The following is a 15,940-nucleotide window of genomic DNA, read 5'->3' as shown; positions in this document are numbered from 1 at the left end:
ACGGGGTTTGGGGAAAGTTTCCCGTTCGTGGCGCGACGTCAAGTCCCGTCTATGCGGTCGCACAACTGACGTCATTGTGTGTGAGCGCAATTGAGTTGCTTCCTCCGACGAAAGTTTGCAAACACCGCCGAAACAATAGAATATTCATCACTCACCCCGGTCAGCCTGGGATTTTGCTGCAATTTTGGACGATTGACGCTGAAAATTGTACAAATTCCATATCGTTCGATTCTTAAGGCATTCACAAAAGAAGACATCGGGAGAGAGAGAGAGAGAGAGAGAGAGAGAGCTACGCTCGTAATTGCAATCGCGTACAATACGCGGGATTCCTTCCATTTCTTCCATTCGTGGTGCAAGAATTTAGATCCAAAGAGAATCGCGGGAGGAGGGTATAAAAGGGTTCGGGTTATGTTTGGATTCACTGGTGTGTTCGCGCAAAAGAGACTGCATGGGAAGAGCGGAGTTGTGCACACCCTGATTACGCCATAAATCGAATCTCGGCCGACCGCGCGGAAGCTCGGATTAAATGAAATTCCTATGCCATCTCGTATATCTTTCCGGTTTGCAGTGGCGGTTGCTTCGGCAACGCGAGCCGCGTCAATGTAACGTTTCCCGTCTGAGGAGCTTTCCGAGACGCTTTGCGTGAAATATACAGGAAGATTTGGGGGCGTGGATCACCTTACTCTTATTAAATGCAATCTACTAGGTTGATTGATAACCGCGCCGCGACCGGCGTACCGCTGTGCAGGGAAACAATAAATCTCGAATCCAACGGCTAAAATGCAAAATTGCTGGATATCCGATATCCCAAAGGCTTAATATATGGGATTTTAAAATATCCCCGTCAGTTGTTTCCGTCAGATAAAAAATTGTGGATTATAGATAACAGTTATAATTTTAACATGACATGTTTTAGAGAATACAGCGTAAAACATTGATAGTATATATTATACAAAAAATTAAGTGAATGTTTCAAAACTTCAATATTTTTATTGACATCAAAGTCGAATTACTGATATTGAAGTCGAATCAATGATCATTAATGAAGTCACACGTGATTTAACATTTAATTGTTATCTTAATGATAATAAAATAATTTTTCACAAATATAGGCATAAATTCATTTTTATAAGAACATATTTGCTTCATTCAATTGCGTAATCCATTGTTTTTGCGATGTTCAGCGTCTCGTTGGCTGCGCCATTGGCTACGCCGGGGCGATGTTTCCGTCTCGAGACACTATTCGTTCCGACACTGCGCGTTTCGTGGTGCTACGTCGTCTCGGCCGCAGAAAGGGAGATGGACAGATAAGAAACGCGAGGCGGTGATAAAGGAGAAAGGGGATGATTCGTGCGAAAGAGAGAAAGAGAGAAGGAGAGAGAAGAAAATGAACGGAACGAGTCGAACACGAGTCTTTAAGCGTGGGCGGGCAAGTCGAAAGATCAACAAGATCGATAAGATCGTTCGGTCGTAGTTCGATGCTCGCGGTTGAATTGTCCACTCCGTCAGTTTCGTCGATTCATTGGACGAACAGGATTCAGAACGCGGCCGCGGGAACTCCTTGAAATTCTGCGACTGAAAAGGCGCGCGGCGTATCACGCATCTTACGACGCTTCCTGTGTAAAAAAAAAAGAATTCAACCGCTGTAATTTAACGATCCTGAAACATTATGGTCTATGTGCCAATATTTCGTTTCCTTTTTACATTTCCTTTACTTCGCGATGCTACAGAAGTGCTTGTGTAATCGAATAAACTCGATTGTAATGGAGCTTCATTGCGAAGTTACAATCGCAGGTGTGCAAAAAAGTTGCGAGAAGGTTTTTATTGCAAAAAATGCGGCTTGAATGACTTTATAATCGAAGATCTCGACTCAGCGGATTTTCAAACGAATCCGACACAGCGCCGCGGAAAAGTATCTGGCTTTGGAAAGTTTTTAACGAGCTTCTTCGCTCGTCTTTTCGCCGGGACCGAAGCGATGTTTACTTTGGTAAAGTAAGACTCGGCGACGCTGGTACCCGTAGATGGAAACGCGGTGCACCATCGTTTGTTATTTGTCTTCGTTCCAGCGTGGCGCGGTTTACCGGCGAAAAATGTACCTCTTTGAAATGAAATGTGCAAGCGACGAGTGACCGCGCGACCGTTTGTCTTGCGTGTCTTGGGGCATTGTTAATTAAATTGCTCGGAATCGGGTCTTATCGAGAATTAATATCAATTAAAAACAACGATCTGTCGGCGATCAGGATTGATGCGAAGTAACGAGGCATCTTGTTCATTTCGAATTCAAATACCTTGTTTTTTTTCGTAGACACAAACGATTTCCTGATACATTGTTTTGTTGCTTCCGTTGTTCTTTTCATGAAACCCGAGAGAAAAAGGAAAACGAAGATAATATAGACGCAACATTTGCATATTAATCTTACGAGTATTTCTGTACGAGTATTTAGAAACATTTTAATTGCGCTGAAACCTGTGCAGCGTACACTGAGTTTTCACTAATTGCAAGAGTTAATTACTTTCACATATGAGACTACGTTAATTCGTCATATATTTCATAATTAAATACGTAGAAGAGAATTTGATAAATCAAAAATTCTTCACCCCTTCCTGTTTTAATAACGACTTAATATGATTTTCTTTAATATCAATAATGTGGAAAATAATAGTCTCTTTCAATATTCGAAGTAATCACAAGGCAATTCTTGGAGTAACTTAGAATATCCATAACTATTTCTCCGTTCGCATTGTTAAATCCAATTACAAAATCCAATTCAACCCCAGATACGATACTTAAGGCGGTTTTAGCTGGATAGAAAGCGGATACCGAATGAAGACATTCGGCCATTTCCAGGCTACGATTTTGCTGGTCGACCGCTTCCACGGAATCACGTCATGAACTTTGCTCGTTACAAGCGCCGGAGCGGATGCACGGAGAGGATCGTGCTGCGACGTTAATCCTTTGACAGTTCGAGAACGGGTATTTGCCGAGCTAATGTCACGCGAGAGAGCAGGACATGGCGGAGTGGGTAGGAGACGCCGGATGGAAGAACAGCGCGAAAGGGGAGGAAACGTGACGGGGACAACCCTCGCGCGAGTGTCCGACCCTTTGTTTGAGCTCTGTCAACCGAGATACATTTTCCGTTTCGCGCCAAGGGTGCAAAGCGATTGTTCGACGCTAGAACTCCGCACGTAAGAGCATCTCTCAGCTGCATTTACGCGCATTACAGCACCCTCTTTTCTGCTTCTTTCACTGCACAATCCGCCACGGCAACCGCCTTCGTGGAGATCGTTCAGATTCGAGAGATATAACATTTCACGGCGCGATACTTGCGTCAGCAGATTTAAAGCTTTTTTCTTTTATTTTGAACGATATTGTATATTTAATGGAGAGATAAAATACAATTATGTATATTTGCTTTTATAATGGAGAATAATTATATAATGCAGTTATTAGTTAGCCACTGTTTACGTGATATGCGTAATTATGGTCCACGTGTAATAGAGCCAAGTATAATACAATAGTTAGCGTTGCTGCGTCAATCAATGACCGCTAAATTATCTGGCCGCGACAATATCTGCGCGGCACGTAGATACCTACATGCCCGTAGCACGCGAGCTGAAAGTAACAGCGTTATGAAATATTCATGGCGCCAATAACGGCGCGAATCACGGTGTTTCGTGTACACTCGCCAGGTGCAGCCGCCGTAGTCGCCGTCGCCGTGCAGGTGTAATCCGTGCCGCTTAATCGCGCGCCTGGAGTATGTCGGGAATCGGTTGTAGCGCGGGAATCGGTATTAGCACTCCCCGATTATGTAAAGCTCGAGCGATTATGGAGATCGAATTAAGCTCGTGGCGCGCGCCCGCGCACTCAAACGGGGCTGACGCGTGAAGAGAGAGGAGAGCTGCGAAGGGGTGTACTATGGCATAGGGCAGGGATCGTGAGTGCTTTTCGCGGAGGTGGCATAGTCTCTCCACGACGGAGTGAGAGAGAGAGAGAGAAAGAGAGAGGAGGGAAGGGGAGAGTCGGGGGCTTGCAATTCCCGTAAATTAAAGGACAATCGAGCCGAGGTCACTCCCTATTGTTACTGGCTCTGGTTCCAACGGCCTGGCCGGACAATGCGCATCCAGTGAGATTCGCCTCTCGTATTTCATGTAACTGCCAAACGTTCGTGGCTTCCGACCCGAAAGAGAAGCGGAGACGTGCTGGTGGCGAGACAGGCGTATATAAATACGCGCACGACGAGCGATAATAGTATAATAAAGAGAATAAAAAAAATGATATTTTTTTCGTATTTTTGGAACTATTTAGCATTTATTTCTACGTGTTGAGAAACTTTCCGACACTATGTACATACGGCATTCGGAGTCGTGTGACTTCTCGAGGAGTAAGCGTCGATAATCGTACCGCAAGGTGGTCGTGTTTCAAGCTCGTTACATCGGAACTCCGCAAGTTCGGCAAGCGCCTTGGCACCACCGACTGCCACCTGCGCGAATTCGCGTTTACATACCCCTCGCCAAACCTCGTCGGATTAGACTCTCCCGGCAACGGCGAGACCTCCGGAGATCTTCTTGGTTTACCTCGAATCGTGACGGTTTGCCTTGAGTTACCGACGCGCTTTGATCTTCGGCTTCGATAAGTCGCGAAAGGATCCCCTTCCCGTGCCAATTGCTTGTGTAAACTTTCATCGAGTTCCCCGGCGCGATTGCTCGCAGTCGCGTGCTGCTTGGACGGCGAATCGATCTTGCCGGTACTTAAAGTCAAACAAGCTTGTACAGATATGTAAATCGCGTTACGCTCTCCAAGTCTTGCCAAGCTAGTCGATTAATTTGATGTATTTTAATTCCATCGCCGGTCTCGAGCTGTTCGTAATTGCTCACGAAAGGCCAGTTCGCCGCGAGTGAGAGTTATCTTTTAATCGATCGGATAATTTCACAGACGGAGGGAGCAGGAATGTTTGCAACTAGAATCATCGCGGTCGGTCGGTTCATTTCTTTTTGCATCAGAAATGATTCATCTATAAAGGATCGCGCGTATACATCAGATATTACGTAAAAAATGTTTAATTAATAGACTCATTAAAAGCTTGTACATAAATGAATTAAATAAAATCGTATTTATTGCAGGATATACAAAGTGATGTACACAGAAATCTCTCATTCTCATAATACATCATGATAAATCGAACTTATTACGGGGGAAAATGATATTGCTGATAGAAAGTTGATAGAAAGTAGTATAACTTGAAAGAAAAGAATTTCTATTGGAATATGACTGACATTTTGCAACGTAGGAAACGATCTGTCAGATAAGTAATCTTTAAACAGATCAAATCGACGACGTTTCCATTCCGCTGCCCGTCATGATGGAGTGTGGCAGAAACTTTTCTGACGCGCGCATTTGTAAAGCGAAGACAATTCCTTCCGCCGAAACGCATCCCTATCACGCGCGGGGAACGGCGTATCCCGCGGCGCAGAAGTCACCAGCAGCGGCTCTTTCTCTCTCCCTCTCTCTCTCTCTCTCTCTCGTGCCTTATTAAAATCCGTCAAACGCTTCGCGGGCAATTAAAGCTGCGGCGGCCAGCCGCGTCAAATAAATCAAGGATCAATAAATTAGCGGACGGTTAAAGCTCGGAGGGGAGCTGTGACTTTATCTGCGCGGTGGCATCGCGCGGAGCTGCATCGCACGTGGCCCGACCCGACCGGGGTAGGCCAGAAGCGGAAGCTGGCCCCAATAAAACACTTGCCACCCGACGCTCTTACGTTTACGTCTGCGTTTGCGCCCGCTCCTCCGGTTCTCTAATCTGCATTTTAAATGTCGACGCCCCTACGTGGCGTACAGATAACGCCGAGCACTCGGACTGAAATCCTCGCCGTCCTCGCCGCTCCCGCCGACAAGTTACTTTCTCTTTCTCTTTCATTCTCTTTCTCTCTTCTTTCTTTCTCTCTCTCTCTCTCTCTCTCTCTCTCTCTCTCTCTAGTCAGCAACCACTTCGTCCCCGCCGGATACACAGCCACCGGATACCTCGCGAGTACATTCTCGCGCCCGCTACGGAGATAAAAGTACCTGCCGGGATGAGCTACGGAGATTCCGTCCGTGTACCATCAGTAACGCTGAGAGCCTGTCCGCGAACATTCGCCAGACGACTTCATTGTTCGCCGTACTTTTCGGAGTTCCGCCTTTCCGCGCGAGAATATCGGCCCAGTCTGCGCCTCGTCGGCGAACTCTTTTTGTTTCAAAGGGTAACGAGCTGTGCGGCGGTGTTCCTCATCCGCTTGAAAGCTAGTTTATGGATCGTTTGGGGTTTTCCTTTATGGCGCGACTGGGAAATTTTAATATTCATATCCGAATGTGTCTTCGAGGCCTCGTGAAAATTAGCTATGCGTGAGAAGAGCCGAGGAAAGCAATTATTCTCATGTTTGATGAAATGCAGGAAATGTGTGTTGAAAAGTTTGCAACGACATCTTTGGAAGATAAAAAAATTTTTTATTATTCTTGTACTTTTATACTTATCTGACGAATTTTTTGTTCACTTTTATCGAGCATATCTTAAGAAGCAATTTTCAATCGCTCCTATCTTGTCATAAAAATATCCTCTCTGTACGACGCTCGCGTTAAGTATAGACGCGCGGGAGATTGCTCGGCATCTGCGCCACCGTGAAAATCAGCGGAAATGAGGCGTCGCGGCTTCTACGACGAGAGAAACATAAATCTCATCGCCGGTAGCTCGAGCCGAAGAAATGCTCGATTTTACAGTCCCGTCGAATTCAATGGAACAAGAGTTACGACGTACCGAATGCGTCGTGAAAAGAGCGGTATCGCAGCGGCGCAAGGAGGAGTGAATCAGAGGCGGCCAGTCTGTTGGCGAAACGACCGATCGCTCGAAGAAAAAAGCTCTTACCACTTTTCCTTCCCCTCTGTTGTGCATTTGCTTCCATTCGTGTCGATTTCATAAATGCGGGAAAAAAAGCGACGAAGAACGTCGCTACTTTAGTTACAGTTCTGGTGAAAGTTTTCCGAAGTTCGAAGACTCGATGTGCCAACTTCTTCTCTCTCTCCATGAAATTTATTCGCCTGTTGATTTTTGATCAAATGATTTGTAAGCGTCTCCATGTAAATGCAAAGTTTGCTTTCAGTGGTGTGAAATATCGGTGGAAGAATTTTTGAGAGAGGAAAATATGCTCTTTTGCACGTAATTTGTTTCTGAACAAAAGACAGGAAGACGTTTACATTACCTTATAAATCGTGCCTATAGATATAAAGAGTATAAATACGATGGAGAGGAGAAAAGTCGTGACGTTGGTGTCCCCCGAGCAAAGTGCCAGTAAAGTCAAAGGGACAACGTCATATCCTTTTTGGCGGGATATTCCTCTCTGCCTTCCCCTATGGTGACTTCTGCAGACTCCGTCATCATACGCGCAAACAATGGCTTTTCGCGAGCGACTGCGTGAGTCGCGAAAAAGTGAGACAGCCGTGCGGAAGGACCCTTTGTCTTTGGGGTACACTCGGGGTACTTTCGAGGGGACCGGCTCGAAGGAGAAAGGTCCACGCTTCGCCAGCCATTCTTCCTTCACTTACTAAGAACGAACACAGACCTTTGTTTTACATTCAAGGAAAAAATATTACTCGAAAAGAAACTTTGACTGTGGAACGACTAGTCGTTTTAACAGTATCCTTATATAGTAGCCCCAGCGCTTTTCTCCGTCTGATATAAAAATATTACAAAGTTTTCAAATATCACAGCGAGAAGTAATATTGTACTACAAATATTTACATTATAATTTTAAAAGAATCTGCTTTCTAAATTATTAAACGCCGTTTTTTTTTCTGTTCCATCGCGCCTTCCAACGTTTTAGTATAATAACTTGAAACACGCGAACCAACAATAAGTTGTGACGCTACGTAACGACACGCATCAAACGCGCGCCAGTCTTTCTCCATTTCAATTCTCTCACCTAGTTGTAAACCAACAAAGCTACGAGTGGGACAATAGCGCCGCCGCACACCGAGGCACTTACATGACAGACTAGAACAAAGTAGCATGACACTTCCAGTAACAGAAGCGTCATCGGACAGAGATACGTCGGAATGTCGGCGCGCTGGCGCGCTGTCTATCTGTCCTCGGCAGACAATACGAGATCCGAGGACAGACGTGGCCGAACCGCGCCCCTTTCATGTACCGCTGATTGATACCCTTGGTCCTGTCCAACGTGGGGATGCGACGGTAATGTCGCCCTCGTTGCCAGTCTCGCGTACGGCCACATTATCAACGCCAGGCCCGAGATGTACCGATTAACCGAGTGCTCGATGCTCGACATTGCCGAAAACGTAGAATCGCACGCTTGTCGCTTCGACGTGAAATAGACGCGCGAAGATTGAAGGCATGTAGTATTATCGCCACGTGAACGCCCGACATATCATACATTATTGAATCAATACATATAGCGATAATATCAGTTTTATTTCAAAATTTAGTATGAAAGAAGGAGAAATTTGTTTTAACAAGTATAACGCGCACATAGAGTTCGTCGATGTCTTTTGACCTAAGAGCTCTCTTAACGTAACAGAATTTTCCTGAAAATATGGAATTTTGAAACGCCGTTTTGGACGAAACGTTCGCGATACGGCACGGCGTCTTTATTTTATGCGCATAACTGCGCGCCAACTTGGCCAGGATATGTTGAAGCGCGATAGCACTATTTCCGCCTGTCGAACGCCGCCGTTGGGTGACGATCGGTATCACCACACTTCCGGCTCGAACCTGGCTGATAAATGTCGTTTCCTTCGCATCGAGCCGGCGCGAGCGGCGACATTTCAAAGGGCTTTTCCTGACAGCAGTGGCGAAAGGGCGGCACCGCGGATACGCTATTGCAGAGTTATCCGCCGCATCCGTCGCTTCTTGTTAGAGTGACGTTCGCGAGAGACGATCAAAGGCGACATTCCTCGCAGGCAAGAATCTGCGGAATTGCTATCCGGACGCAAGCCAGCAAGCCGTGCGTGACGATTTGGCGAGGAAATTAGCGGGTCGTTGCCTACGCGGCTCCTTGTCATCGGCGTCGCGTCGGTGTCGTGCCGCGGGCGTCGCTTGAATTCGCGTGAGTGCCGTTTTAATCGCGCACAAAGCGCCGGTTATAATGCGAATTACGTCGGGGCAAGACTTATTGATCTATACATACGTAGGGAAAACGCAGGCAACTTCGCTTGAGAATTTACGCAATGTTTTATGCAACACTAGACTTCAACGCGATGAATAGATCTAAAATTATTATGTTTATGTAATACTGTGTTTTATTTAAACGTGCGGAACACTGTCTTTATTTTTATACGATATTTGTCTATAGACAATTATATACGTATTTTATATACACTTACTTTTTTATGCACTTTTATTTATTTTATATTTCTGTCGATTTTATTGTCGAATATATGATTCTTTTATAAAAAATGTCAGAATTGGCTGTCAGGAATATTTTGATGTTCTAGTAAAATTAATATCATTAATATGAATATTTCCCCAATATATATCTGTATTAAAAAGCGAAATTATTACGCTATATTTTGATTGATGTCAAAAAGATAAATATAATTTTATAATACGCTTGAAAGTATTATTTTCATGCGATAGCCGTGTATTCTTGATTTCAACATAGCTTTTAGAGAATATGGCACGCAGTAATTTCAATTAACCGTAGAGAGGATTTACAATACCGTGAAAAATTGTCGATCAATGACAAAATCAAATAACTCCGAATATTGATACCTTTTTGCATAGCTTTCACAACTTGCGATATGTGCTGTCGAAGGTAAATTATTCTGTTTACATCCACTATTTTTCTGTTATTCACAATTTTCCCGATATCGACGTAACCGTTTTCGGTTACGTAAACTTCGGGTAGTATTTTATATATAATCGTTATTCAACCGTTTCAATAATTTGTCGACAGTTTGATCTGCAATCCAAATTATTTTACGAGAGATATACACATATGTATATCTTTACGCATATCATTTTTTAATTGCTCACAATTAATTATGTTTGTATATTCATCATATACTTTTGTTTTTTTTATAAGAAATTTAATATTATCATTATGTTTAAAAGATACTTTTCCATATTTTTGCTGCGCGAATTTTCTCTATAGAAATTAATCCGGAAGAAACCAACGAAACTTTGATAAATCATACTCCTTTATCTGTAAAATAAGACAGTCGCGAACAAGAGAATCCTTGGAAGAGACTTTTGAAGTCTATTCAATCTTTCGTCAGTTTCGAATAGTCGCTGCTTTTACTGAAAATTGGATGGGTGAGCCAGCTATTGTATCACTCGAGGCCTCTTCTCAGTCCGTAAATGTTGGCTTGTGAATTATCCTTCTGCAGTTCCATCCACGTATAAAATTGAATAATTCCAATTTCTCTTATCAAAATGCACTTTTAATTCACTGCGAGAAGAATCTTCGCATTGATATAAAAATTTATAACTCAAGTCCGTAATTCGAACAACAATGCCTTGCCATTATTATTACACATTGCTGATGCATGTTGTTATGTGATCGGTGAAAATTTACATTACATATATTGTACAGTTTTGCGTGCTCTAATAGCGCGTAATAACCGCAAAGATAATCTGCAGCACGAAATTGATTAAATGCCGCATACTGCGGTCAGAATACGTCATCAAATTTACCTCGTTTATGGAAGCCGAAATTTTGTCTAAAAGCAGAATCACAAATGAGCACAGATACATTTCCAAAAATTAGATAAAATATAAAAATTTTTTATTCCATATGTATATATAAATATTTACATTTACAATTAGAAATTTTTAACAAGTACGGAATGTAATTCACTTTTTTTACTTGTACTTGATTTTCAAAGATTTTAAATATTATTCTGATATAATTCTGGAATCATTCCATTAGTACAGAACTCGTATATACTTTCAAGAAGTATAAATTTAGCGATAAATTCCAATAAAATAAGGTAACCGTAAGCGTTACACCGTTCGCTATATAATTTCATTAATAACATCGTTATAGTGTCGTATAGCATGTTCGTTAACGAACTTAGTGAAGCTGTGCGGCAAAATCTTGCCCAGGACAAGGACATCTTAAACATTTTAGTCTGCAAATGAGCAAACTTCTTAGACGGCATCAGGGCATCGTTATAATATTCCCGCACCAATAGCGTACTCAGAACGCTTTTTGCAAGCGAAATGCTCTCCTTATACTTGTAATGCAAGTCAAGACTTGTATGGTCCGTAACGTTATTCAGAATGCATCTTGATTCTTCGCGTACCATATGCGATTCTCTTTCATTCACATAAGAAATGTATGCAATAATGCGATTCTCTTTCATTCACAAGGAAAACATATCTATTTCATTTTTTCCAGAATATATATATTAAATGTATTCAAGAATCTTTTCTCGTCTACTATACATACGAATCGAATATTCTTCGCTCACTTGAAAGAAAAAAAGTACAACAACTGGAAGGTATTAAGAGATATTCAAAACACGCAGATGCAAAGAGGATCTTGATACTTACACCGATTCTTGCCCGAGGTAGATCCTCTTTGTATTTATGATAAAAATCATTCCTTACGTCCGTATTATTCCCGTCCAGTATTAGTCTCAGATTCGCATGAGTCATATAATCTCGTACACGGACTGTCCTCTATCTACAGATTGTTTCCGAGATGATATACATATAAGGAACAGGTCTTTCACATTGATAACAATAGTAAGATAAAAAAATTTATTTTGAGAAAAAAATTTAAATAAATTATTATTTTATTAGATTTCTAATTATATATATATAGAAAAAAATACATAACGGATCACAACGCAATAGCGATATCTTATCTTCGAAGAAGCACTACTGGAAAAATGAAAATGTTGCATGCAATTTAGATAACACTTTTTTAATGATGAGTAATCAACGAAGTTTTTATTTCCGCTGAGTCATATAGCGATAGTTACATAGACATACATACACGTTGTGTATTACATAAATATTTTATTTTAAATATTGAAATTAAAAACATGATGATAATTTAATGTCAATAATTTTAACATAATGTATCAGAAAAACAGTTATAAAAATTATAAGATTACATGACGTATTCGTGGTATATAATATACAATTATAGTTTTACTTAAACTTTTGCAATAAAAACTGTAATTATATATCAAGCCACTTTAAAATGATGGATATAAAGCAGAATCCCATTGTTCAAATTCTACTATAAATTCTACAATTTTACTTATTTCCAATTGTTTTGCAAACTTCTCTATATCTGCATAGACCTCTTTTAACGGTCTTATTATTCTCGTCTTGGCAACGTCGTTTATTAAAACCGTAGATAGTTTAAACAATCTTGTACGATCGCTAGTGTTAAAGGCAACGTGAAATAAGCCGAATTTCATCCTGAAATATTGCGATAAAGTATTGTCATTGTCAATATTTTAATGGAAAAAGTTTTGAAACGTGCTTACTTGTATCCATCCATTTCTTCAAAACCATCTGTCAAGGATTTGACCAGATAACCCTGGATGTCAATGCCGTCTTGCATAGCTTTTAAAACCGCTTTTAAATATTTGTGATGATAAACTACTCTTCCCCAATCCATAATACTGCCGGAATCTGCGTAACCGTTTGTGATCCAAATTTCAGGCAACAAATAATCATTATTCAAACGATGCAATAATTTCGTTAATCCCCATGGCGTGATCTAGAATTACAAAAATAACGCGTGTTACTAAATATAAAGTATATGTCAACTTTTTAAAAAATAAATTTTTTATTATAATGATAAAATATTAGGATATGCCTTAATTTTCGTTTCGCCGATCCAACGATCGGTCTCGACCTGGCGAATGTCTGCGTCTTTATCAAACGATACGGGTTTGGTGTCATCATTATAATCTTCCACTGAAGTTGCGGTATAATAATTAATTCCTAAAAAATCGGCAGATCCTCTAATTCTTTCGATTTCTGGGGGTGAGAAAACTGGAAGGCGCGACAAAGGGAAACCTGCTATATAACTTTTATAATCTATTAACAACTGCATGATTTCCGGATAATCACCGGTTTGACTGAATATCGGATATGTGAGCCAATCATTGTAAAATTTATGCGCCCTTTCTGCGGCAGCTACATCAAGCTCCGAAGTATTTCGTTCAGGTACAAACCATGTGTAGTAATTAATTATTCCTAACTTTCCTATAATAACCGAACGCAGATATTAATAAACAAAAGTGATGGTTTATAGATTATTAATTTATAATTCATTACTCGAAGAGCAGAACAATAATACTGAATATATCGATAATATCTCACCGTTATTTCCTTGCGGATTATATTCTTGATGATATAATTCATATACTTTAGAGTGAGCCAATAACATATGATGCCCGCACAAATAATCCGCGACGCCTGGCATGTTCATGGCCGGAATATCTATTCCACCATATCCAAACCGACATATCTTAGTTGGTTCGGCTATAGTAACCCAATATTTCACCTAAAATTATAGTTTTATTATATAATATTTATATCATTCACAAATCCATTTATACTTTTGTGTGATAATATGATTACGTAAAATTGTCGCAATTTAAGTTCAAATATAAGTCTACTAAAATAATGATAGTAAATTACTCTATCTCCAAAAAACATGAAGGCAACAGAGGCATATTCTACGAAAACATCCACTATCTCAGGATCTGTCCAACCACCTAGCTTTTGTAAAAAATATGGCATGTCTCCATCGAATAACGAAATCATCGGTGTAATATTGTTAGCGAGCATTTCATCAATCACTCGATTGTAAAATGATATACCGCTATCACTGATGCGATTGATATTACCATCCGGCAATATTCTGGACCAGGATAATGAAATTTTTATCATATTAAGCTGAAAAGTAATCGAAAATTGTGATTTGAAATGAAATATTTATTAAAAACTGACGCTAGAATATTAATTAAATCATAATGTTGTTAACAAAATTATAATTATGTATTATAATATTCTATTATATTATACTCACTCCAATATTACTTGCAAATTGGATGTCGTCTGGATACAAATGATAAAAATCGCTAGAAACGTCACCATTAGTTCGATCGGAAATTAAACTTGAATTCGAATGTGTCATATAGTCCCATATCGATTCACCTTTGTCTACAATTTAGAATTGTAATTATTTTTTCAACGTATAAATTGTGAATTATAAAGCAGTGACAAAAATAACAAGGTAAATACAATTTATGCTTTGATAAATACCAGTGTTGGAATTATATTTGAAAGTCAGCAAAATAGTTGAAGCTTCAAACTTTTTTAATCGAAATTTTAATCATATTCATGTATATCATACCAGTGACATTCCATGCACCCTCACATTCATACGCCGAAGTAGCCACGCCGAAATGGAAACTATCCGGAAATTCATTATTGGCAAGAAAATTTGCCCGTTTTATTTCAGTTTGAGGGAATTCGTATTTAAATATCATAGGATCATTATATCCGATATAATTGGTAACAAATGCCGTGAAAGATACATAATCGAAATTGTAGAAGTAATTCAAAAAGATATTCAGAATAAATATAATTTCAATGTTTCCAAAGAACATCGCTGAAAATGTTGGATAATACACAAAATCATAAATAAGCCAATAATATATAATAAATGTATAAATGAGCATTAAATAATACAAACTGGCATCATAATAATACAATATACATTAAAAGAGGAGGCTAATATTAAAATATTCACCTGTTTAACATGGAGCGCAATACGTAGACAAACTTCCTACAAAAAGTAATACGCAATACTACTGTGCGCAGCTCTTTGGTATATCGCACAACGTTTGTTTCTGATAAGTATAATTGCTTTCAAAATAGACTAATGCATGTTTGGTAGATGCATTAGTGACAGAAAATTGAAGCATTTTACTGATACATAGAACTTTGTGTATTTCGTTTTTAATGTACATTTCAAAGAATGTGTAATTTATTTATACATATCGTTAAAAACTATTATATTATATATATATATATGTATATATTTAATATATTGTTTCTACTAAAAACATTTTCCGATATTTTATTATTTAATTATTTGTTAATCTAAAATTTTAATTCTATGAAAATAACAGTGAATTATATTATATATATGTGAATGTCAGTACAGAAAGATAATAATGATAATTATATAACATATTTAAAGAATAATCATCTCATTTGCAGCGAACATTCGAGCTTTGTGCACCGAACACATTGAAAGATGTTAAATTTTATTCCACCTACGATATTGTGGGTAATAAGTATAACCATCGTCTTTTCAGCCGCATGATCTGATATTTGGAAAACATTTGCCTTTCTTTACGCGTCATTACACTCGACTGTTACAGTTCAGTGAACGTCTTTTGCCATCGACTATATCCGACTTTCGGTATTGATCATAGTCGCGATCTCCCCTGAAAGTCTGAACAGAAATTTATCGCTCTGCAAGCTCGTTTCCCATTTGAATATTTATGAAATTTTTACATTTGTTCCGCATATTCAATGAACATACGTGATTTATACAATCTTAAAACGGTTATATAAGATGAAATAATTTATTCATTCCAAGATAATTCGATTAAATTAAAAGCACAAAAATTTTTGAAGGATACACACACACATGAAATTTCATAAATTATTAATAACATATCATTTTAATCATTATTCAGCGAATATTTGAAGTTCTTCGGTAGAACACGTAAGGTTTCCTTTATTAATGTATCGACCGATCAATATCAGGCAGAAATACAATGCTGATATTGTTTGCGAGGTACAGAAAAACAACGAAGAACTTTCTTCGATCGTTGACGATGCCAAGGACTTTGGGTTGTCTTGATATCCTTTATGATTTTCGATTTACCCAGAGTGACGTTGAATGA

The 15,940-nt window shown here is 39.5% G+C and overlaps 1 protein-coding gene across 2 annotated transcripts; it reads right to left on the bottom strand.

Moving 5' to 3' along the window:
- Window positions 1–11,900: 11,900 nt before the first annotated feature.
- Window positions 11,901–14,834, bottom strand: LOC105676401 (myrosinase 1). Of its 2 annotated transcripts, XM_012374232.2 has the most exons (8): window positions 14,773–14,834; window positions 14,374–14,631; window positions 14,047–14,180; window positions 13,656–13,913; window positions 13,335–13,518; window positions 12,826–13,217; window positions 12,491–12,726; window positions 11,901–12,422 (listed from the first exon to the last, which is right to left on the bottom strand). In XM_012374232.2, the coding sequence occupies exons 2-8, from the start codon at window positions 14,627–14,629 to the stop codon at window positions 12,194–12,196; spliced, it is 1,689 nt and encodes a 562-aa protein (XP_012229655.1). In that variant the 5' UTR covers window positions 14,630–14,631; window positions 14,773–14,834; the 3' UTR covers window positions 11,901–12,193. The 2 variants fall into 2 exon arrangements, with proteins under 2 accessions (XP_012229655.1, XP_012229658.1); XM_012374235.2 differs by lacking the exons at window positions 14,374–14,631; window positions 14,773–14,834 and adding an exon at window positions 14,283–14,368.
- Between the last annotated feature and the right edge of the window lie 1,106 nt (window positions 14,835–15,940).

Source organism: Linepithema humile, chromosome 3 (assembly GCF_040581485.1).
Source record: "Linepithema humile isolate Giens D197 chromosome 3, Lhum_UNIL_v1.0, whole genome shotgun sequence".
NCBI classification, from domain to species: domain Eukaryota; kingdom Metazoa; phylum Arthropoda; class Insecta; order Hymenoptera; family Formicidae; genus Linepithema; species Linepithema humile.
Note: the sequence above shows the minus strand (reverse complement) of the source record. Positions and strands in the feature narration are given on the sequence as shown.